General features: G+C 38.6%; 1 protein-coding gene across 1 annotated transcript in view; it reads right to left on the bottom strand.

Annotated features, from left to right (window-relative positions):
- The window catches only part of LOC126356137 (sodium channel protein Nach-like), a 136398-nt gene extending 116768 nt beyond the window's left edge, over positions 1-19630 (bottom strand). Inside the window, exons 1-3 of the mRNA XM_050006846.1 lie at positions 19141-19630; positions 9333-9520; positions 6036-6242 (exon numbers count right to left, since the gene is read on the bottom strand). Of these exons, the coding sequence (XP_049862803.1) occupies positions 6036-6242; positions 9333-9382 (257 nt within the window). The 5' untranslated portion in view covers positions 9383-9520; positions 19141-19630. The remainder of the gene's footprint in view (positions 1-6035; positions 6243-9332; positions 9521-19140) is intronic.
- Between the last annotated feature and the right edge of the window lie 4432 nt (positions 19631-24062).

Genomic DNA, 24062 nt, shown 5'->3' with positions numbered 1-24062 from the left:
AATTTTAATAAAAATGGAGATTCTAAGATGCAAATAACCCAATAAAAATGAGGTAAGACAATTACTCACTTGCAGATGATTGCTCAGCAAAACATAAATACATGAAACCAATCACATTTTGGGCCTTCACTGTTTTCATACCCTAAGTACAAATACACACACACACACACACACACACACACACACACACACACACACACACACAACATCACAGTATGTTTGTGAGTTTTGTCTAATAGTGGAATATTTTCATTTTTGTTTCTTAGTTCAAAATTAGCATAAAAACTCATGTATTAATTAACTTTGAGATTGGAAAGGAATATTTATTCAGAAGTCACTGAAACTGAAACATGGTAGAAATACTCAGTTATGTCCCCATCTTTCACATTTTTTAATAAGTTTCTTCAGAGGACACAGAACAAGAGAAACTAAGAATGGCTAGGATGTTCAAGCACATTTCTCATGTTCATAAGGCTTGGAGCAATCCTCTTTTCTCCCCATCCCCTATGTGAGCAATTCTTCCTTCTCCCTAGCACCTGTATTGATTACTCTTTCTTTCATTATGGTACTCCCATCTTCTGTTTTTTATTACTATAGCTAACAGTATATGGATGAAATACATGTTTACTATCCATAGTAAGGTTGAAAGAAACTGCTTGTCAGTGGAGAGAAGATTTATTGTTGTTGTGTCAGCTTTCAAAGTTGAGATGTTGTTTCTCCTACAATTAGCTGTTCAGATTTTAATGGCTCCAAGATATATAAGTTATATACATTTTCACATAATATTTCAACAGCTTTCATATTATTTTGTTTCCTGAGTAAGTTCGTTCAGTAACTGTCACACTATGATTCAATTTCAAGTCTTGCTAATTAGTCATGATACTGAAAATAACAAAATGATGGTGTTAACAGATTCTTGATCTTCCACACTTAAAGCATTAGGCATTTTCCTGCTGCAATACTCATCCATTTCTCACTCTTTCTCAACTTCTTCTCCCTTTATGTATGTATCTTATGGCTCCGAGAGGTAGTCTTTGAGTACTCACCCTGGTTCATAACTCATAGTGTAATAGTGGTGGCTGATCAGAGGAGACAAGGGAGGCTGGGCCTCCTCATTTTTCTGTGTTAGAAGTAATAGTAGTTGTAGAAGCAATAACAGTTTTTACAGTAAATCTTTATGCACTTTTGTCAGCAAGAGCGAAAGACGTTATCCTATGTTAGCTCTTCTAAACTACCAGCATTACAACAAGTCAAAGTGCAAAGGCTTAACCATAACCTAAAGCAGTTGGAGGCCTGAAGCATATGGTGAGGAGGCCACAGCCATTTGAGGCTGCCTGCAAACACTCAGTTGCCATGATACCAGACACCATTACAAGGAATACAAGAGGGATACAGGCTGTCATAGATGTGTTGCTGTGCACTTTGATGGCAGGAGAGGCCAGCAGATGTGGTGCTGTCTCTCTAGATTGCTCTTACTTTAGTTGTTGCTGAATATGGAGAATTAAATGGCCTGCAAACTAAGGTCTGTGATATTGCCCCCCTCCCCAAGCTCTTTTTACTAACTGTTTTGCACATCAATTGGATTTAGTTTAGTGGCAAAGCTGTTCTTGCATAAAACCACTAAGCATTTTTTCTCCACATTTCAGAGTGTTCCTGCTTTCTTCCACCAGTCTTCCAAATGCACAGCAATTCTCTACAGTATTGTTGGTAAATGTATTCCTTCAGACAGTGAAACAAAATGGAACTATACTACCAGAACAAAGACAACCATTCATGAAAACTGTCTGGGGCTAATTGAGGTTTTAAATGAAATGATTGATAGTCCAAGCCTGAGTGCAGTGACTGCAAGAGAAGTCTATGGTTTCAAAAATAGCCCCCTAGACCTTGACTTTGTTTTCATTCCCTCTGTTTTAGAAAGTATGTTTTTGAAGACTGAACTGGCTTTCAACATAATGATGCTCAGTTTTGTAACAATGGTGTCTCAGAATGCATAGGGTACATAAAAAACTTAAGAAATGATGATAAATTGATTGACTTTCTAAATTCCATGAAATGCTTGACTAATTCACAACCTGAAGCTTCCACAGATTGAGCTCAAATGATGAATGAATGCATTGGCAATCCTTTGATGCCAAAATATAAACAGGTGTAGTTTGAGGTATTGTGTAATATTGTAATGCAGTCAGAGACAAGATTTTCACTTCGTGATAAACTCCCTTTCTTAAATTATGTGATGCTACTCAGTTCGTAAATTATGCTCAGCATTTCCCTGTAGAGGGTTTGGATTCATTATAGTGCATCCATCAATCACTTGCAGTTATTTGTACAACTATAGACTGTATTTTCTTTTGAGCTTAAAGAAAGATTTCGTCTGTCAGTTTGGGAGTTGTTATCAAAAGAATAATTGAGAATGAAACGGACTAAATTCTTCAAGAAGCTTTCAAACTATTTTGTCTAATTTCTATCATCCCTACAATAAGTATTTCATGTGAAAGGAGTATTTCTTGTCTTAAATGCATAAAAATTTATTTGAGGAACATTATGGCCCAGGTTCACTTATCATTATCAGCTCTTGCTTGCACCTTGGTTGAAAAACCAGTACTGCGAATGCCTGAAAGCACATAGTATGATTTGAGAAGAAGAAGAATCATCCAGTTAACTTGTTTTACAAGTAACAGTGCTGAAACACCCACTCTACTGGTTCATCTATAAATAAAAGTGAGTGTCATTGTTGTTGTTATTATTATTATTAGCAGTAGTAATAGTAGTAGTATTAGTCGTAGTGGTGGTGGTCACTAGGCACACAAGTTACACTTTCATTAAAAGGGAAGGAAAGGAGATTTTCTCATACATTTTGTAGCCTCCCCAGAATTTAGGTTCATGATCCATACAACAGTTTAGGTTTAAATATAGCAAAAGTTTACATTATGTTATTTCAAATAAGAAATAATAATCTTTCAGTGCCACAGGCAGACATTATTTATCAGACAAGGAATGAAGCACAATGTCTAAATTTCCGTTAGGTCTAGTATGAGAACATGTTACAATGGAGTCAATACATGTATAAACTAATTAAGAAGTTCAGTTCAATATGTTATGCCCTTAGAAGCATCTCCCATTGTTTTGGCCTAATTAGAAAAGACTGTTTGCTTATTCTGCATAGTTCCATTCCCTGTTGCCTTTGTAATTATCTTCTGGGGCAGAGCACCTAAAGTAAATAAAATGTTCATTCAGCAGAAATGAGAAGTAAAAATACTGTGTAAAGTAAACAATCATACATCTGACAGAAGCCTTTCTAAGATCTTGGAACTCTTACACTCATTTCCCAATATATTTATCTGAAATGGTTTTTGTTTCTGATAATAAAAATCATTTTCAACTGCAGTGTGATATACATAGTCACAATTTTCATATAGACATGTGTACGGTTCAGAATACAGTTATATACACTAGTAAAAAATTATTTAAAAATCTTCCATCTGACATAAACTGAGAAAACAATAATTCCTACCAATTCAAAAGAAAATTAAAAACATATCTCATTATTCACTCTTTCTACAAATCATCTGAATACCTAGATTCAGTAATTGAATGTTTCTGTTAGCTGCAGACAAGCAGCAGTGTTTATTATAAAGCTATATGACAAGTAATAATGCACTATAACAGGAGTCAGTATTTATAGATGTAAAAATATTTTCTTTGAAAAATACAAAAGTATTCCAATAAATATTAAGCTAAATCAAACAATGGAAAATCCAGATGGAATAATGACACTTTAATGAAAAGAATAGACTGCTACTCACAATGTAGCAGAGATGTTGAGTCACAGACAGGCACAACAAAAAGACTGCTAACTGTGTAGCTTTTGGCCAGAAGGCCTTCTTCTAAAATTGACAACATACACACACATTTATTTATTTATTTAATTTATTTTTTTAATTTTTTTTATTTTCCACACACACACACACACACACATTCACACAAATGCAGCTCACATCTACATGATCACTGTCTCTGGCTGCCTGGGCCAGACTGAAAGTAACTGTGCATGATGGGAGAAGCAATTTGAATGGTGGAGGTAAGAAAATGACTGGGTTGGAAAGGGCGAGGGGCAGCATGGTATGGGTGGAGGATGGTACAGTGCTGCTTGTGGGAGGGTACAGGGCCAAGAAGGAGAGAGGGTAAGGCATCTAGGTGCAGTCAAGAGGTCAGACAGAGGGCGAAGGGGAGAGGGGGCAAGAGGAGGGGAGACTGAAAAGGAGAGAAGTAAAAATACTGTGGGTGTGCTTGTGGAGTAGAAGGCTGTGGTGTGGGAACAGGGAAGGGGGTAGGTGGGTGAAGGACAATGACTAACAAAGGCTAAGGCCAGGAGGGTGACAGGAACATAAGACATATTGCAGGGAGAATTCCCACCTCCACAATTCAGAAAAGCTGGTGTTGATAGGAAGGATCCAGATGGCACAGCTGTGAAGCAGTCATTAAAATGAAGAACATTGTGTTTGTCAGCATGCTCAGCAACTGAATGGTCCAGTTGTTTCTTGGCCACAGAATGTCAGTGGCCATTCATTAGGACAGACAGCTTGTTGGTTGTCATGCCCATGCAGAATGAAGCACAGTGGTTGCAGCTTAGGTTCTAGGTCACATGACTGGTTTTACAAGTAGCCCTGCCTTTGATGGAACAGGTGATACTTATGACTGGACTGAAGTGGGTAGTGAAGGATGTATGGGACAGGTATTACATCTAGGTCTATTATAGGGATATGAGCCATGAGGCTAGGGGTTGGGAGCGGGGACTGTGTAGGGACGAATGAGGATATTGTGTATGTTCAGTGGATGTCAGAATAGCATGGGAGGGGTGAGAAGGACTGTTGGTAGGACATTTTTCATTTCAGGAAACGACAAGAGGTAGTCAAAACCCTGACAGAGAATGTGAGTCTATTGCTCCAGTCCTGTGTTTTAGTGAGTCATGAAGGGAATGTTCCACTGTGACCGAACAGTGGGACTTTGGGAGGTGGTGGGTGACTGGAGAGATAAGGCACAGGAGACCTGTTTTTGTACAAGGTTGAGAGGCTAATTATGATCTGTGAAGGCCTCAGTGAGGCCCTTGGTATATTTGGAGGACTGCTAGTCACTGCAGATGTGATGGCCGTAGGTGGCTAGGCTGTATGGAAAGGTCATTCTGGGAAGGAACAGGTGGCAGCTGTCGAAGTGGAGGTATTGCTGGTGGTTGGCAGGTTTGATGTGTATCACGGTAGTGATGTAGCCTTCTCTGAGGTTGAGGTTAACACCAAGGAAAGTGGCTTGTTGTTTTGAGGAGGACCAGGTGAAGTGAAAGGAAGAAAAGCTACTAATAGCAGATAAACAAAGGCTACACAAAAAAAAGCTTAGAATTCAGCAGATTTTCTCAAAGTCGCAGCTTATGTGCTAATTTATTCAGTTAAACTTAGATGACATAAGTGTGACTGACTCGTTCATATCCCTGAAGGTTCCACTTCTTAATGGTAGCCATGGAACATGTAGGATAGATTACACATCATCATTGCCCTTCATTTCATTCTGCTTTTCATTCTGCATTTTATGCAACAAATTCTAACTAATGTTTAATCCTCATCTAAGTTATGCCTAGCTCTAGCCTGTTTACATAAGTCTCCTGGTTTTCAGATTTTCATGGTCTGCCCATTCCATTTCATGACATGCTTTTCCTCTCCCTCTCTCTCTCTCCCCCTACTTGATGCCACTTTCATGTCAGGTACCTTAAGCATAATTGTGTCATGCAAGTGATTGCAAAGGGTACATGTACTGTGCAGCATCATGTTTGTGTTTCTACTGATAGGGAAGGGATATCATCTGCTGCCTGCTTAAAGCATGTATCTCTCAAACAGTACCACACAAATGTCATATAAATTAACTGTCTTACTTCCACTTCCACATTTCATTTGTGAATTTAATAGCACAGAAGTGACCACCTGGTCAGTAGTGCTACTGAAATTATAACTGACAGGAAAAGTTTTCAGAAGATTTGATATTATGATTACATTTTTTTTGACAGTTCCAGAGCCCTGGAACGAAGCACTTGATTGGTGTTGCATATGGTAATTGCAGGGAAAGGTATATTCCATATTGGATAGTGATCAGTTTCTAGTGTTGTTAAAGTAGGATGCCGTTCACTTAAATACCATGCTACATTGACCATATATGCAGCTGTTATAATGGAGAGGCCAATGACAGTTAGCCACATAAATCTGAAAAATAAATGAAAGCATAATTACATTTCTTTCAATTAACTGCTTATTAATTAAATCAATGACTGATTCAGCATCCAATATTTAACTGCCAACTTAATTAAATCAGCAATGTGTGAGATTCTATATTATAATTGGCATTGGATGACAATAACATTTGCCTAATTTTTTCACAAATCAAAATTGTTCAAAAATAGTAAGTATTTACACACTTTCAAATATTTTTTCTTATATCTAGATACTTTGGGTACTGAAAATTGCCCACAAAAGATACATTAACATGACAATGGATTTTTACAAACTTGAACATAAAGTATAGCTTTTTCTAGTTGGTAATTTTTTTTTGTAATCACTTCCAAGATCCAAGTGAATGCCATGTTCATCATATTATACAGGGTGTTCATTTTAACTGAAAACATTGAAATATCTCAAAAATTACACATCAGCTTGAAAAAAAATTATAGTTCCAATTTCTTTGTCTCGGAAGCTGACATCCAACAATCCCACACTCAACCCATCACCTCAACCTGTATGTGGGTGGCAGGTGGGCAACTTCGAAATCTTCAGTGGAAACCCCCATTTGTTAAATGCAGATTACAATTCAACAGCGAACTCTACATAAGTTTTTCCCAAAGCATTTTCTTTGTTTTGCCATGGATGGTGCTGCAATCAGAGGAGTAGAAATGGGAACACAACCCTAATTTATGAGATTCCACTCAATGGCCATTGAATATTCAATGGCATGTGGGACTCCACCTCTATTCTGCAAGAGTAGGACAGACTAGAATTTTATAACTTATAATTGGAAACCCCATTTGCAGTATTTTTTTCCTCTGATATATTGAACAGGGGAACATTTGACACATGACCATGGCCGTGTAGTAAACTACAACGTATCATAATAGGCAATACACTGCAACTGGAGCTCACGTATCATGCAGAGGTAGAACAGATAGAACAATACTTGAAGAGTGTTCATTGCCTGCAAACTACCTATCATTTGGAGAACAGATGAGCAAGTGGACAGTGAATGTTACAACCACAGAAGAAGAAACTGAAATGGTCTTGATTTATAGAGAATGTAGGAGAAATGTTGTGGCTGCTGTTGCCTTCTATGCCAAGTATTTTCAATTGAATGCTCACTCTCATTTTTTCCTTACACACTTGTGAACACCTTTATGTCTAATGATAGCATCCAGACTGGCAGAAGGAAATGAAGCAAACATGTTACAGGAGAAGCTAATGAAATAGCTGTACAAGCAGCAGTGTGCCACAACCCTCAGATAGGCACATGGCAGCTACACTGTAGTTCTGATATGTCCATAGGTAATACTGACACAAGTATCATCCATACCATATGTCACTGCACCAAGAACTTCATAGTACCAATTTCCATAACCATGCAGTGTCTTGTGAATGGGTATATCAACAAATTCAAATGACCCTCACTTTCTTTTCCAGGGTACTATTTTCCCATGAGTCTAAATTCATAAACCATGGTAGCATTAACTGGCATAACATGCATTACTGGAGTGTAGAGAATTTTCACAGGGTACAGAAAGTTGACCAACAATGTCCTTGGTTGGTTAACATATCGTGTAGCATCAGGGGGAACAAGCTCATTGGTCTGTATTTTATCAATGACACATTGAATGGACACAAATATCAAACGTTTTTGGAACAGGGGCTACCAGTAGTACTGCAGGCTGTTGCCCTGGATGTTCAACAACATATATGATTTCAGCATGATGGTTGCCCAGTGCATTATTCAATTGAAGCACAGGAAGTATTAGACTGTGTTTACACTGGTCGGTGGATCAGCAAAGGTGACCCTATTAATTAGCCCACTCAGTCACTGGATTTGAAGCCTCTGGATCTCTTTCTGTGGGAGTACTTAAAAGATAAGATGTACCAGCAAGTGACAATATGCCATGAAGATATGATTGACCACATTAGAAACACCTGTGATGACATTCCCGCACAAATGCTTTTGTCCTGTATATGGTCATTTGAAGAGTGGATTACTAAGTGTATTGAAGTTGGTGGTACTACATTTCAACACTTACTGTAAGTGAAAAATAGAGTAGTGTTCACATCAAACCACAGCCACAGTGGTGCGTCAAGTAGTCTCCTGTTCAATATGTTGGAGGAATACAACATTGCAGCCTGTCCTACCATTGCAGCATGGAGGTGGAACTTCACATCCCATTGAATATTCAAGGGCCATTGAGTAGCATGTCTAAATTACAATTGTGTACCCTTTCCTATTCCTCTGATTACAGTGTCATCTGTGGTGAAATGAAGAAAATGCTTCAGACAAAATGTATGTAGATTTTGCCATAGAATCATTTGCAATAAAAAATGGGGATTCTCATTGAAGATTTCAAAGTCACCCCCATCACCCATGCACAGGGTAGTGGGGGGAGGGGGGGTGGTGGTCAAGTGCAGTGTCACTGGATGTCCACTTTTGAGACAACAAATTGGAGTTATGACTTTTTTTGATCCGATGTGTAGTTTTCAAAATATGGTATTTCAGTGTCTTCAGTTAAAATGAACACCCCACTTAATAAACCACTTGCTTCTAAAAAAACTCTGTACTGTGGTAGGCTTTATGAAATGCCTACAGCATCTCATCTCAGTGCTTTGCACATCAACTTTTAAGGAGCATGAATGACATTCTATAGAATATCTGTGGATATTTTAATGTGTACTTTTATACATTTTAACATAAACTAATTTTCACTTCAAGTATCCAATTGTCTCACACGCAGTTTAAGCTAATGTGCAATATTTTATTACATTATCTTCATTTGAATTCATACCTGAAGAATACAAGTTAGTAAGTAATAGAGTTAATAAGATCAATACTTTAAAAATAATCCACTGATGGACACTGACATTAAAACTGATTTAATTCTCAAAAATTTTTCTTGGGTTACTAAGTAATACATAATGTCATAGTATATAAAAATAGTGTTGGTATGAAAAAATTCCATTAAAAGGTATTATGTAATCAGCATGATACAGTTGCTTGTTTCTAATGCCAATGCCAACAAATAAATAAAACACATAGATGCGAATGGTTTATACTTGCTTTTCCAACCAGTGTTGATGTTGCAGAACGAGGTATTTATAACCATGCTGTGCAGTACAATTGCAAAAATCCCTGACCCACAGCATTACCCACTTTTTAAAATCCATTACAACATTAGTACTCTGTTCACCATCTCTCTGCATTTTTAAAATTATATCTTTTTTCATGTTATACACCAGCAGCACTGTGAAGCAAGAAATTTATTTCAATGATTCACATAATTTGTGCTGTTTATTAATTTACCATAACAATGGGAAATACAGTCTCATTATGATATTATCTGTTATGAATATGCCACAAAATGGAGGAAGGTAAACTGGTTAAAATCCAATGCTAAGTACAGTGCACAACAGTCTGCTGCAGTAATCAATAGTCAAGTGTTTAATTATGAATTCATTACACATGCTCAAATGCTGATGGCCTTTATAGATTACCTAACAGAGACATGAAACCAGAAATGAGAATCCTGTAAATAATATACTGTCATATTCTTAATACTAACTTTTAACACTGATGATCTTGAACTGTCTTTAAATATGCTCTATGATCAATACATAGATAATTAACTGTAAGAAGTCTTCAAGGTAAAAGCTAAAACCTGTTGTTAACATTTACCAATATAATCTTCCATTACTTCATAACACATGAAAAAGTCTAACATAGCATTTCAACACAATTGGCATTATTCAGATTGCCATGTAACTGAATTACAGTCAGGATGCAAAATTATGTAAAGTGCAAAAAAAGAGCAACAGATCCTTAAGAGCACTTAAAAATCGATGCTGACTATTGAAGTCCCCAATAATAGGCTCTCTTCACTGAATGTTAGAAGAAGAAAAAAAGAATACATGTCCCTGCAGTAAATAGGTGAAACCTTAGATCTGGAGATACAAAATAGACACATGGGAGGAATACAACATTAGTTGTGGCCCACATTGTTCAATGACTTTTTACTGAAAAGGAAATTAATAAATGATAGAAATATTTTGTGACTTTGTCAAAAATTATGTTTATGTAAACCATAAAAAACTTAAAAAAATTCTGCATCATAGTATGCATGACATTAACTCTTACATAAATCACAGCTTTTATATCAAAGAAATCTAAAAAGATATAATTTACTCATTTTCAACCAAACACAAATGATCCATTACTGAAAGAAAGAAATATTAGGAGTCATATAGTACATGAAACAATATGTATAAAATTTTTTTGGAGTTTCTTACAAAATAATCTAATATGTAGCAAATACAAAGAAAAACTATACATGAATATCAGACTCATATTGTATATTTTGAACTTACATGAACCTCTTCCATTCTATTGACTTGAAGGTAAGGATGTTGGCTTATTTCACATGCTTTCACCCCTTTACGTATGGATTTACCTTCTGGAGAACTGCAGTTAAAGTAAAAAAAGTATGGATTTAGCAAAAGTTACCATATGATTACCAAGCAAAGGAGGAAACCAAACATCTGCCACAGACTGCTTCAAAACTCTTGGAAGTCTTATACTCACTTAACTGTAAATTTACTCTTTAATGATTTTGTAGCTAACTGTAATTTAGGTTCACAACTACAACATAAGATGACAAAATGTTTTCATATGGACTTTTTCTTCTTGACTATGGTTTTGTTGTGACTCGCCGATCATTCAAAGTGCCGCGGCGCAATTATGTGCATCCTTTATGTGCGGCGCAGTCTGCCAGCCATGCAGCAGCTGCGCCACCTAAGTGGCCAGCCGAGCAGCGGCCGCTAGACTGGGAATCAGTGCTCATTCGAATGTTAATGCATGCACATGTCTTGCTTGTCAACTTACTCTGTGATTTATATGTGCTGTGTTGTTCTGAAATATATGTGTTCAACTTGACGTTATAACAATTGGCAACGAGGATGGGATTTTTCCTTTTCACCGTTGACCCATAGATTTCCATGGCTCCTGTTGAGCAACTATTGCAAAATCTGCTTGAACAGCAAATGCTTCTAACAGCGGTGATTCATGATTTTGTTGTGACATCAAATGTGCGGCGTTTCTGGTTGTTGGCTATACCTCCTTTTCCTCCTTATGACAAGACGGCGGAAGACTGGTCTGATTATGAAAAACATCTTCGACAGCACTTCTTGACATTTCATGTCACAGACGAACAACCATGTAAGTCTCTGTTCCTTTCCTGGATTTCACCTCAAATGTATTGGTTGTTGTTGCAATTGGCTCCTTTGAAGGATCCTGCATCTTTGTCCTTTGCTGAAATGTGCTCACTTCTGTCTGTCTATTTTCAAAAGCAAACACATGTGGTAGCCTCTCCTGTTGCCTTTTATCATTTTCAAAAACAGCCACATCAATCCTATCGTGCTTGGAGTGCTGAACTTCACGGCTTCAGTCGAAAGTGTCAATTTGTTACTGACATTCACAAAGAATCATATGCCAATTCCATGGTATGGGATGCTATTATCTGGTCGTCACCTGACAAAGAAGTTCGGCAACGTGCCCTTCAGTTGTCAAATCCTACTCTAGATGAAGTTCTCTCCATTGCGCAGTCTTTTGAAATTTCTCGCACCGCTGGGGCACAAATAGAGGTGTGGGTCAGGGAAATACAACCTCTGTGCACTGTTGACGACACGTGTGGCGTGTACACACTGGCCAACGTGGCCGCAGTGCGCTCCCATGCACAGCCTCGGCATAACCATAAACAACCCGCTAAGAAACTGCAGCAAAACCCCCGGCAACTTCCTTCATGTCCACGGTGTTTTACAAAACATTCACGCGAGGATTGTCCCCCAACGTTGGGCTGTGTGTCACAATTGCAAAAAGAAAGGTCAGTGTCTTCTGTTTGCAAATCTGACCGCATACACGATGTTTATGAACATGACGCTGATTCTGATTCTGTGTTGTCTGTCAATTGCACTTCTTCCCTTTCAGGGAAGTTATTCCTCACTGTCCAAATCCTTGGTCGAGATGTTCACATGCAGGTTGATACCGGTTCTGCTGCCACTATAATTAATTCTCAGACATATCTTCAGTTGGGTTCTCCACTCCTGCCACCTGTCACTCGACAATTATGGACGTACAATAAACAGAAGATTTCTCTCTTGGGACAGTTTAATGCTGAGGTATCTTACAAATCTGTCATTCGCATTGTTCCCATATTTGTGGTCGACCAGAGTAACGCAGAGAATCTTTTTGGTTTCGATGCCTTTCGTGTTTTTGGGTTCTCCATAGATGACTCTGTCAATATCGTCTCTGGTGCTATTCCTTATGCCCAATTGGATTCCTTGTCGATGACATTTTCATCCCTTTTTTCTCCTGGGTTAGGCCGTGCAAACGACTTTGAAGCTCATATCATGCTGAAACCCACTGCTAAGTTTTTTCAGGCTCGGCCCATTCCTGTGTCCCTTCGTAATTGGGTAAAACAGGAGCTGGATCATCTCAGGGGTCTTGCTTCCTGTCACTTCCAGTGAGTGGTCCTCTCCTGTCGTTGTCGTTGTTAAGCCAAATGGTGATATTCGTCTCTGTGGCGATTTCAAAGCCACTGTAAATGCTCAATGCCTCATCGACACTTACCCTATGCTCCAATCTGAAGAACTGTTCACTAAACTTCCTGGAGGCCAGTATTTTTCTAAAATTGACATGTTGGAAGCTTATCATCAACTTCCTCGTGACGCTGCTTCTCGGAAGTTTCTGGTCCTTAACACTTCTTTCGGCCTTTATCAATACCAACGCTTGCCATTTGGGGTTGCTAGCGCCCCTGCTCTCTTTCAGCGATTCTTGGAACAATTATTGCTCCCTGTCCCTGGGTGTATCAATTACATGGACGACATTGTTGTCACTGGCTCCACCACTGAAGAACATCTTCAAAATCTCCACACACTTTTTCATGTCTTACAGACTGCCGGTCTTAAGTGCAATCTTCAGAAATCACATTTTTTCATGCATCTATCACGTACTTGGGGTTTCAACTCCCTCGGGATGGTATTTGTCCTCTTCAGCAAACTGTCGCTGCAATCGATGCCCTTCCATGCCCTACATCTGTTAAGGAACTGCAGGCCTTCTTGGGGAAATTAGAATACTATCACAAGTTTTTACCATCTGCGGCTTCGGTGGCTCAGCCGTTGCATCGCCTGTTGCATAAAAACATGCCTTTTCACTGGTCTGCATCATGCGATGTGGCTTTCCAGAAATTGAAGACTGTGCTGAAACAGGCCCCATGCCTGGTTACTTATCGACCTGGCCAACATCTTGTTCTTGCTACAGACACCTCTGTACTGCACCTCAGCAGTTTGGTCCCAAAGGAATTTACCATCACCAATGGTAGAAATAATTCAAAAGCCAAGATCGCTTAAATACTGTTTACTGGATAACCGGTTTCAAAACACTAAAGGTGCCATCATCGGATCTGAATATAGATTAACATTTATAAACCATTTGGATATAATGATACAGGAGGCAGACCAGCTGATATATCATTGTCACAAAAAAAAAAAAAAAAAATCTCTGATGGTCATTCTTTTCCATAAGATATGTAAAACCGAAGTCACAAGATTGGGTACATGAATGCTGCTTGACTAGCAACGGTTGGCATCACACACTGGAGTGTGTTACACTGCATCACCAATGGGGCTGGATATGGAACTACATCATACCCAGGGGCCTCCGAAGGAACGCACGCACCTAAACACCTGGAGCTTTGTCCTACTGTAACCACACACTATCCATGATTTTCATGTATCCAAACTGAGATTTTAAACAAGTTTGCAACTTAATGAGATTAGAGTTTCCTTTCACATATCTATACTAACAATAAAACTACAAAACCATCATGTCTGCTTGAACAAACTTATCTCCAAAATCACTAGACGAATTTTCATGGGGTTTTCACAGGTAACTTGAGCGCAGCTTGGGGCAACATATCGGTTTTATTTCATAAAAATCGGATTATGGAAAAAATATTGTGGTTTACATTATATCTAAATCCGTCATGTCTGTTCACTTGTTTGGACACGCTAATCTCCAAAACTCCAGATGAATTTTAATGAGAGTTTCGCCAGTAACCGAAGCGTAAATTGGGCCAACATAAACCTATATTTCGTCAAAATCAGATCACAGAACAAATCGTAATTTAAAGTTTTAGGAGCCTACTCAGCTCATCATTTCTCACGTTTACCTTAGTGACGACATACTACACCAAAGAACTATTAGATGGCGCTGTTAGTTTTGTAGTGCACCAGAGAATGAATAGATGGCGCTGTTAGTAATTTTTTTTTTTTTTTTTTTTTTCCCACATTGACAGAAGTATTTTTGGAACTTCACGACAGTGACAGAATTAAGCGCCAAAATCTTATTTTTACGAATGCAAACTAACATTGAATTTATGTGGCTGGGATGTACTTATTCGTTGATTTCTCTTTGTTTATTAAAAACTTGACGAAATTGATTTGTATCATTCGATATGTATCATTAATATTTGAATTATTGGCTACGAAAAACTAATTTATTGACAAAGTGATCCTATAGGGGTGGAAGCTTTTACTGATAGCGGTACAGAGCCCTAAAAAGTGGCAGTATGCAAAGATTCTTCTTTAAGTTTCGTTGCGAAGCACGAGTGTACTGTACTTTTGCTAAAGGATTTCATTTAAGACTGCTCAGACGATGCAGCGTCTTCTTTACATCCACTACGCTGCCTGTCCTTGATACTGCCTAAAATGAAATCAACCAGAGTTACTTCATTAGGTGGGGCCTCGAGAAAACGATCCACTCAATATCATCGGTACGTCAACCGTCAGATATGGTACACAGAGGGCGCCACACGATAGGGCCAGACTCCAGTGTGCTGCCACACAGACGCCACATAGATTGTGCATATGCTTCCACAATGCATCATACAGACAGCACAATCCATCCACCATAATTATACTCTGAAACTACCGAGAGTGCTCAACAGAGGGACTACATCCTACTCTGCATGACGTCAGACAAGTAGTTCGCAAACAAACATCATCCGATAACAGTGGATAAAGACGGACCCACAGCTCCAATCGGCTAGTTATCATCACACAGTCATCGCAGTTGACTGTAATTATTATGGAAGGACTCATCGGACAGTCATCGCACATCGCAACACGAGGCATTGGAAGGAATAGGAAGGAATGGGAGAAGAGAGTGTGTGTAAATCAGCAAGCAGTTACAGAGCACTGTGGTAATGTTCTTCACATGGCTAGGAGACAAAATTTGGATGATTTCACATTGGGGTCGGTGCAGTCCTTGCACACCGTTTTTCTGACGGTTCAGAACAACCCATTGCTTATGCCTCCAAAATGCTCACGGATGCCCAACATAAGTATTCTCAAATTGAAAAAGAAGCTTTGGCCATTATTTATGCTCTTCATAAGTTTTTTTTTTTTTCTCTATGGCTCAAAATTTCATCTTGTTACAGATCACAAACCACTTGTTTCCTTTTTTCATCCATCAACGTCACTTCCTGACAAGGCTGCACACCGCCTCCAGCATTGGACTCTTTACTTGTCTCATTTCAATTATGAGATTCATTTCCAGCCAACAGCTCAACATGCAAATGCTGATGCTCTGTCTCGCCTTCCCATGGGTCCTGATCTGGCATTCAATAGGGAAGAACTTTTGTGTTTCCACCTGGATGTTGCCGAGCAGCAGGTTGTGGATGGGTTCCCCATCACTGGGGACAGGCTAGCAGCTGCTACTGGTTCTGACCCTACCCTCTCCCAGGTTTTACGCTGTATTCAGAAGGGTTGGCCAGATCGCCTGTCCACTAAGACTTCTGATCCATTGCAGAACTACTAAGCTTTGGGCTACCGCCTCACAGATAGGGATGATGTTACCCTCCTTTCCACTGACAATGCTTCGCTGTGGTTTGTGGTACCTGTGTCTTTGCGTGCTTCGGTCTTGCGCCTCCTTCACCAAGAGCACTGGGGTGTGTCTCGCACAAATTCTGTGGTGCGCCGTCATGTGTACTGGCCTGGCATCGACTCTGAAATAACACACATGGTCGCTGCCTGCGGCCCTTGTGCGTCACAGGCCGCTGCCCCAAAGTCATCTTTGTCACTGTGGCCTTCGCCTGTGAAGCCCTGGGAGCGCATTCATGCTGAATTTGTGGGACCCTTTTTAGGTACTTATTGGCTCCTTGTAATTAACACCTACTCTAACTTTCCTTTCATTGTCCGTTGCACATCGCATACCACCGAGAAAACCACCAGTGCTCTCGCCAACATTTTTTCTTTGGAAGGCCTTTCCTCTACTCTTGTTACTGATAATGGTCCGCAATTTGCCTCTTCCAAATTTGTGGATTTTTGTGTGCTCGTCACGGCGTTATGCATGTCACGGCCCCGCCTTCCACCTCGTGGCTGCGGGTGCCTTCACTTGGCCGGTTCACCGCCGACGACCTAGTCTGGGTACGGGGCTATGGCAGGCGGCCAAAATGGAGCCCGGGCCGCATCTTATGACACCGTGGCCAACGCCTTTATGAAATCCAGATGGACACGGGTGTTGCAGTGTGTCATTCGGACCAGCTTCAGCCTTGTGTGCTGGCAACACCTGTTCCGAATGCCGCTACACCACCTTCAGCTCTACCTGATGCTCGGGATCTTGGTATCCCTCATTACTCACAACGCAGCCCTCTCACCATCATCTCAGTGCCAGTACAAGAACGGACACCACCAGGAGACGTGCCCATGCAGGAACCGGATGACCATCCTCTGTCAGAGCCAATCTACTCACCTCCTCCTCCAATGGATGCCGACACATCCCCCATGTCTCCTGTTATATCAACTGGACTTGCCACAATGGGCAGATTGGTGCATGAGGCCCCAGCAGATTCAACCGCTACGTCTCCTGTCATCTCGACCCGTTATCATCGGGGACACTTCATCCGTACGGGAAGCCTCCTCCTCGAGACTTCACGGCAAGTCAAACAACGCCTATGGACATTAGCCATCTCCAGGACACCTCCATCAGGACCAGTGCAACAATTTCAAAGAGGGGAAAAGTGTTGTGACTCGCCGATCATTCAAAGTGCCGCCTCCCAATTACGTGCATCCTCTACGTGCAGCGCTGTCTGCCAGCTATGCAGCAGCTGCGCCACCTAAGTGGCCAGCCGAGCAGTGGCCGCTAGACTGGGACTCAGAGCTCATTCGAATGTTAACTCGTGCACATGTCTTGCTTGTCAACTTACTCTGTGGTTGATATGTGTTGTGTCGTTCTGAAATATATGTGTTCAACTTGACGTTATAACAGGTTTACTTTTAGTATTAACAATATTATGAAAAGATAAGTTGCCACTCACCATATAGTGGAGATGCTGAGTCACAGATAGTGTGAGTGTAGAAGCTGTGGCAGGAGTTTAGAGTGGCAGTTTCCTGCCGGAGAGTGCCAACTCGCATCTCTGTGTCATGCTTAGTTCTGTTTTTATTAATTTTTCCTCGGCATATAAATTTCTCCAAGTGTGCAGACACGGGCATATGTGGCCCTGCCAAGTGTCCACTAGGGTTTTTTCAAGACTGCATAAACACTAGCCACTCACCATGGCCCCATAGCAACTGCCAGCCACATGCTCCATGGCGGAAAACTGCTGCTCTATACTCCTGCCACAGCTTGTATTCTCACAATAGGCACAACAAAAAGGCCAACAAATGGCTCAGTGTCTCCACTATATGGTGAATGGGAACTCCCCTTTTCATAATATTGTTACATTCCATCTTGGATTTTCCATTGTTTGATTTTCACATTTACTATTCTAGTGCAAAGGGCTTCAACACAGTATGTCTAATATAGAGCAAGAAATTGAGAATCCATCTACATTCAAAATATAACTACAAACATGCCTAGTTAGCCACTCCTATGCATTATGATCGTCTGAAGTCTATAACTTCAGATTGTTGTGTGGCATTCACTGTGTTATTCAGTTGTTTGGTATTTAACTAATCTGTAAATGGAAATGATAATCTTATTTCATTACATTGAGTAATGACTAAATAATTTTTCTCCTGACTTAAGATTTGATCAAGTTGCTAAAGAACTCCAAGTTAACGTCGTGTTAAAGTGTTGTCTGTAAGTTGTGTAAGTGTCACTAAATAACAGTTCATACAACAGATTCAATACAACTATTGATTAAGATGGAAGCAGTTATCTTTAGCAAAATGGTCATTAAAACCACCAAATATCAGCCGCGCACAACACTGACGTATGTTACCTGAAACAATATTCTTCACAACTCGTGCATAATTAATTTCAGCTCCATACATCAGCTAGAAAAGTTTCTTATAAGGATCATGCTATGAGCACTGTTTTTAAAGAACCAATCTGATTCGAATCATTTTCATTAAAATGAGATCGGGACCACCAGTGCACATTTATTTTTACACATTTGTATTACCTTCAGCATTTACTCTGCAGAATTGCGTAATTTAAATTTGAATTTACCACTGAGATAATTGTTAAGATGGCAGCAAACAATTGATAGAGACTTTCTATTGTTAGAGCAAATAAGTAAATATTTAAAATGCTTATTAAACGCTATAAAATCTACTTTCATATTGTGCACTATTTAGACTTCATCAAGCAAACATCTGATTTGTTTCTAAGGAAAAAACAGACAAAAATGCGATACAAATCGCTATCATCAATGGCTGCACTCCTTGGAGCGGAAAGAAATAATTAACACAAATAATGCTTAGTGAGAGAGGAATTAAAGTTACAAATAATTATTCACTCATCTTTATAATAATAATGAACTCTATTTTCAAGTAATAATTAACAAATAATTACAATTTCTAGACAGACCTCAGTTCAATATGCGACCGCAACCTACAATAGCCAACCAACAAAAGGTAAAAAAAGAAGAAGACAAACGCAGATCGTAAAAGGAATTTACAATTATCATTGTCTTTGTATAATACACATCGATATGTCCAATTACATCACAGAGTATTACATAAATAATTAATATTTATCATCATTTTTATTATTTTTTTTATATGTCGAATAGATAATGTTTATAGCTGTTACAGGCTCATTGCACTGTAGCTAAAATTTATCTTGTGGATGTTACAATGCCCCTTGGGCTGAGAAAAAAAATTGTTTATCTATTGTATTTTTTTTTATCAGTCCACCTAATTTATGTACATTTGCTACTCTCAAGATGCAAATGTTTAGTTTCAATGTTGTTTTACACACGATAAAATTATAGTTGAATTGAGTACTTTAAATGACTTCAGTGACTGTATTATCTCTGAAATTGCTGTGGATACTTCCCAGATTAACTTATCCCCCCCCCCCCCCCCCCCATTTGGGTTCTCTGGACTCGGAAAACCAGGAATAAAACCATCCAAGGGTCTTCAAGAAAATACAGACACCTACTTTTTAACAGTCAGTCTTGATGTAATTGTAATAAAATATGCTGGAAAATGCAAATTTATGACTCTGTTGTAAGCATCTGATATAATGAATGTTTTTTCATGGTGGTATAACATAACAATTTCCAACATGACTCATTTATCAAATGTCATAAGAATTTGTTGCTGACGTCATAAGATCGCCCTCGTGTCGAGCCGTTGGACCGCAGACAGGTAGTGGCTGCTACTGGACTGTCCTCGGCCAAGTTGGTGGGGCGTCGGCTGCATCGTGGTTAGGATCTGCTGCTGGCTAGAAGGTCTTGTTTCTCCTTTCCCACGTCCCTCAGGTACATGAAATGTCAAAATATAAGCATCAATGACAAGATAATTACTATTCTCATTCTGTGGAAAAGTTTATTAGTGTCCATTTCACTTGCATTCACACAGATGGAATTAGACTGTTTTTGGAGTATGTTCTGTATTTTGACACTGTTCAGCATAATGTAGTGATTCACATGTAAGTTTATCACAATATGCACATTTTGAACACTGCATCGTTAATCATACAAGTGTCCATAGTGTGCTTCGTTTACTTAAGTGGAATGTAATTATTTTCGCGACGCGCTGCATTGCCAATGTTGCATTGTTTTGCCGCCCGGCTGGCTGTACAGTCCATCACATTAAATTTGGCACGTGGAGATGCTTCATATCAAACTACTAAAGGTCATCAGTTCAAGTTAATTATTAATACAGTCAATAGTACTCAACATTCATAGCATTGCAGCTAACTTTGACACTCCAAGAGCTTTCATATGGTTACGTGATCACAGTTTTTATCGCTATTCATCATTATTCACAATGTAAATCACAGTTCTTCATGCGTCCCCTAGTTCCTGCGAAACACGTTTCACTGTTCTGATTGCTGTCAGTAGTTTTCCACAGTACTTAACAGGCAATCTATATGCAAATGGCACTTTTCAAGTTATGAGGTCTGGTACACTTGCACATAAGTTCATATTACCATGACTGAACAACAAAATTTAAAATTTTACACTGTCACATGAACTTGAGACAATATAAAACTTTCAGAATCTGCTACATTATCTTGACCATGAGATCATTAGTGAACTGTCCAGATAACAGTATATTTCCATTTTTATTACAGTATTACAGATACATATATTTATATTTTTTATTTTTTTATTGGGATTGTTATTTACCATGTTTTAGGGACAGATGTCCATGTTCGGTTTATCTAACCAGAATTTTCCTCATAAGAGCATTTTAAATGACTTTGTATGAAACCGGGTACATAAATCAGTACACATTCATATTTCGCTTAACCTCCCCCCCCCCCCCCCCCCCCTCCCCCGCCCCCCACCCACCACCGTCTCACACACACACACAACTCACACAACACATATTTTTGTTATATCCATTCTTACACATGAACAAATATATGATTTAAGCATTTTAATGATTCCTATGCTACATATAGAAAGGTAAAATTCCTCACATTTAATGCAATATCACTCAAGTTTTTATCAAGTTATTGATCTCTTTTAGAGTAAAAAATACATTTATCATGGGGATTCTCTACTCCTTCTTCAAATAATTCAAGAATATTACAGTGTAATACTTGTCAGAAAACCTTATAAACTAATCCATACATAAAATTATCAAATTATTACTGCTAATTATTTTACCACAAACATAACATTTACAGTTATGGGGTACAATTAATTTCAGCTCCATACATCAGCTAGAAAAGTTACTTATAAGGACCGTGCTATGAGACCTGTTTTTTAAAGAACCAATCTGATTCGAATCATTTTCATTAAAATGAGTTCGGGACCACCAGTGCACATTTATTTTTACACATTGTATTACCTTCAGCATATACTCTGCAGAATTGCGTAATTTAAATTTGAATTTACTGCTGAGATAATTGTTAAGATGGCAGCAGACAATTGATAGAGACTTTCTAATGTTAGAGCAAATAAGTAAATACGCTGTCATCAATGGCTGTGCTACTTGCAGCGGAAAGAAATAATTAACACACATAATGGTTACTGAGAGAGGAATTAAAGTTACAAATAATTATTCACTCATGTTTATAATAATAATGAACTCTATTTTCAAGTAATAATTAACAAATAATTACAACTTTTTACAGACTTCAGTTCGATATGCGTCCGCAACCTACAAAAGCCAACCAACAAAAGGTAAAAAAAAAGGAAGACAAACGCAGATTGTAAAAGGAATTTACAATTATCATTGTCTTCGTATAATACACATCAGTATGTCCAATTACATCATAGAATATTATATAAATAATTAATATTTATCATCATTTTCATTTTTTTTATGTCGATAGATGATGTTTATAACTGTTACAGGCTTCTTGTCACACTATAGCTAAAATTTATCGCATGGATGTTATAGTTGTCAGGTGTTTGGGAAGGAGGATTGTAGGAATGTTCATTTCCAAAGTGTTCCACTCTTAAATCATACTGATTTGTATTATTTTGTGGAAGATACCAATGTGTTCAAGTAGTTGTTAAACTAATAGTACAGCACTACAATTAAACAGCATAAATCACAGACAGTATTTAGTGTAACTGAGGGAGCAGCAATGTGTTCTGAAGTAATAATTTGACAGTAAATTTTACTATGTTAAAATTACCTTGAGTAAGCACTGTTAGTAAGCAGGTAATTATCAGTGTAGTACCTAACAGCTGCTCCACTTTATTGTTGTACAGGGTGGGTCTGAAGTCTCTGTATAATTATTAACATTTATTTTACAAAAACTATGGGTTTTGAAAATTTGTGGTTTGTAACAAATAAAAAATAAATCACCATGGTTTTGTTATGATGTCAATAAGCCTCAATATGTGCACCATTTATTGCTCAAAGAAGCCTAATCAATATTCAGTTTCATGCCACATGTCTAACAACATTCCTGATGTAACACCATCAACAGCATCCATTATTCTTCTTCTTAATGTATCCAGGTCATGTATTCATGTAGCATAAAATGAGTCCTTTACATAGCCCCACAAAAAGAAATCTAAAGACATTATATCCATTGATCTTGCAGGCCAGGCAGTGGGACTATCATACCCAATCCACCTGTAAAGAAATGTTTCATCAACAAAAATTTTAACCCCAAAGTGACAGTGCACAATCTTGTTGGAAAATCAGTCAAACTGCAAGTCTTTCAGTTGCAGTTATGCAAACTGCTCTAGCATATGCAGACAGATGTTACCTGTCAAAGATTTTTCAACAAAAAGAAAGAGCCAATTTGTTGCACATTAAATTGTACCAGTCATTTATTTTAGGGAAATTCTGAAAGTGATCTAAGGCAACATATGGATATTCCAGACCATATATCCTCACACTGTGCTTGTTAACTTTACTAATGTGTGGAAAGTAGACTCATCTGAAAAACAAATTCATTGAATTACTTTCCCATAGTCAGAGTTTACAATCCTGTAGAATTTTTTAAAGGATATCATATTCACTGTCGACTGCAGAAATTATTTATTCCACTATTGCAATTTTGGCCTTTGGGCCACATTCAGGTGGTACTACTCACTGCTGGTATCAATTGAAGCCAATATATGAGTCACAAAAGCTGATCAACACGCCCCATCACATGGTTGTAAGTGTGTCCTGTCTGGAACTTACATGCACACAGATTCTTTGAATTGTGGTCCTAGAAATCCCTAAGTAACCATAAATTCATTGAGTAGATTTGGAAGGGCTCAATAATAACACTTGTTGCACATCTACAACATTTTGTTCACTCACTGAAGGCCACCCTATTCATGGAAGACCCAACACACCGTAAGTCTGTTTAAGTTTCATCTAACATGCAACAACACTCTTTTTATCAGGTGCTTTGGTACCATATTGCCTTTAAAATTTTGCTGCACAGTGATTAGAAATTTTGTATTGTGATGCCATAGAACACTCCCATGTGACACCATTTTACAACAAAAGCAGTTACAGTGCTCTCTACTCAGCTTCTATATGCAACAAAGATATGCAGACAAACTTGATGATTTAGTCTTTCATTTGTCACAAAGAACACAATTTGAAAGTTCTAGAGTTTTTTTATAAAATTAATGCTGATAATTGTACAAACACTTTAGGCCCACCCTGTATTTCTTGTATTGTTGTATATCCTAAATGGCAGGATCTATTGAACATGCTAAATGAATGAGTGAATGAATCAATGATGTTATGATGTTTACAGCATTTGATGCCCCACATATTGTCCACCATGCAACCACAACATTGGCTGCTAATTGCAATAAGGGCAGAACTGAAAGTATCCAATGGTGAGCACAGCGTAAGGCAGTGGCG

Source organism: Schistocerca gregaria, chromosome 3, assembly GCF_023897955.1.
Source record: "Schistocerca gregaria isolate iqSchGreg1 chromosome 3, iqSchGreg1.2, whole genome shotgun sequence".
In the NCBI taxonomy this organism is placed as follows: Eukaryota; Metazoa; Arthropoda; class Insecta; order Orthoptera; family Acrididae; genus Schistocerca; species Schistocerca gregaria.
The sequence above is the reverse complement of the archived record's forward strand: the minus strand, read 5'-3'. Positions and strand labels throughout refer to the sequence as shown.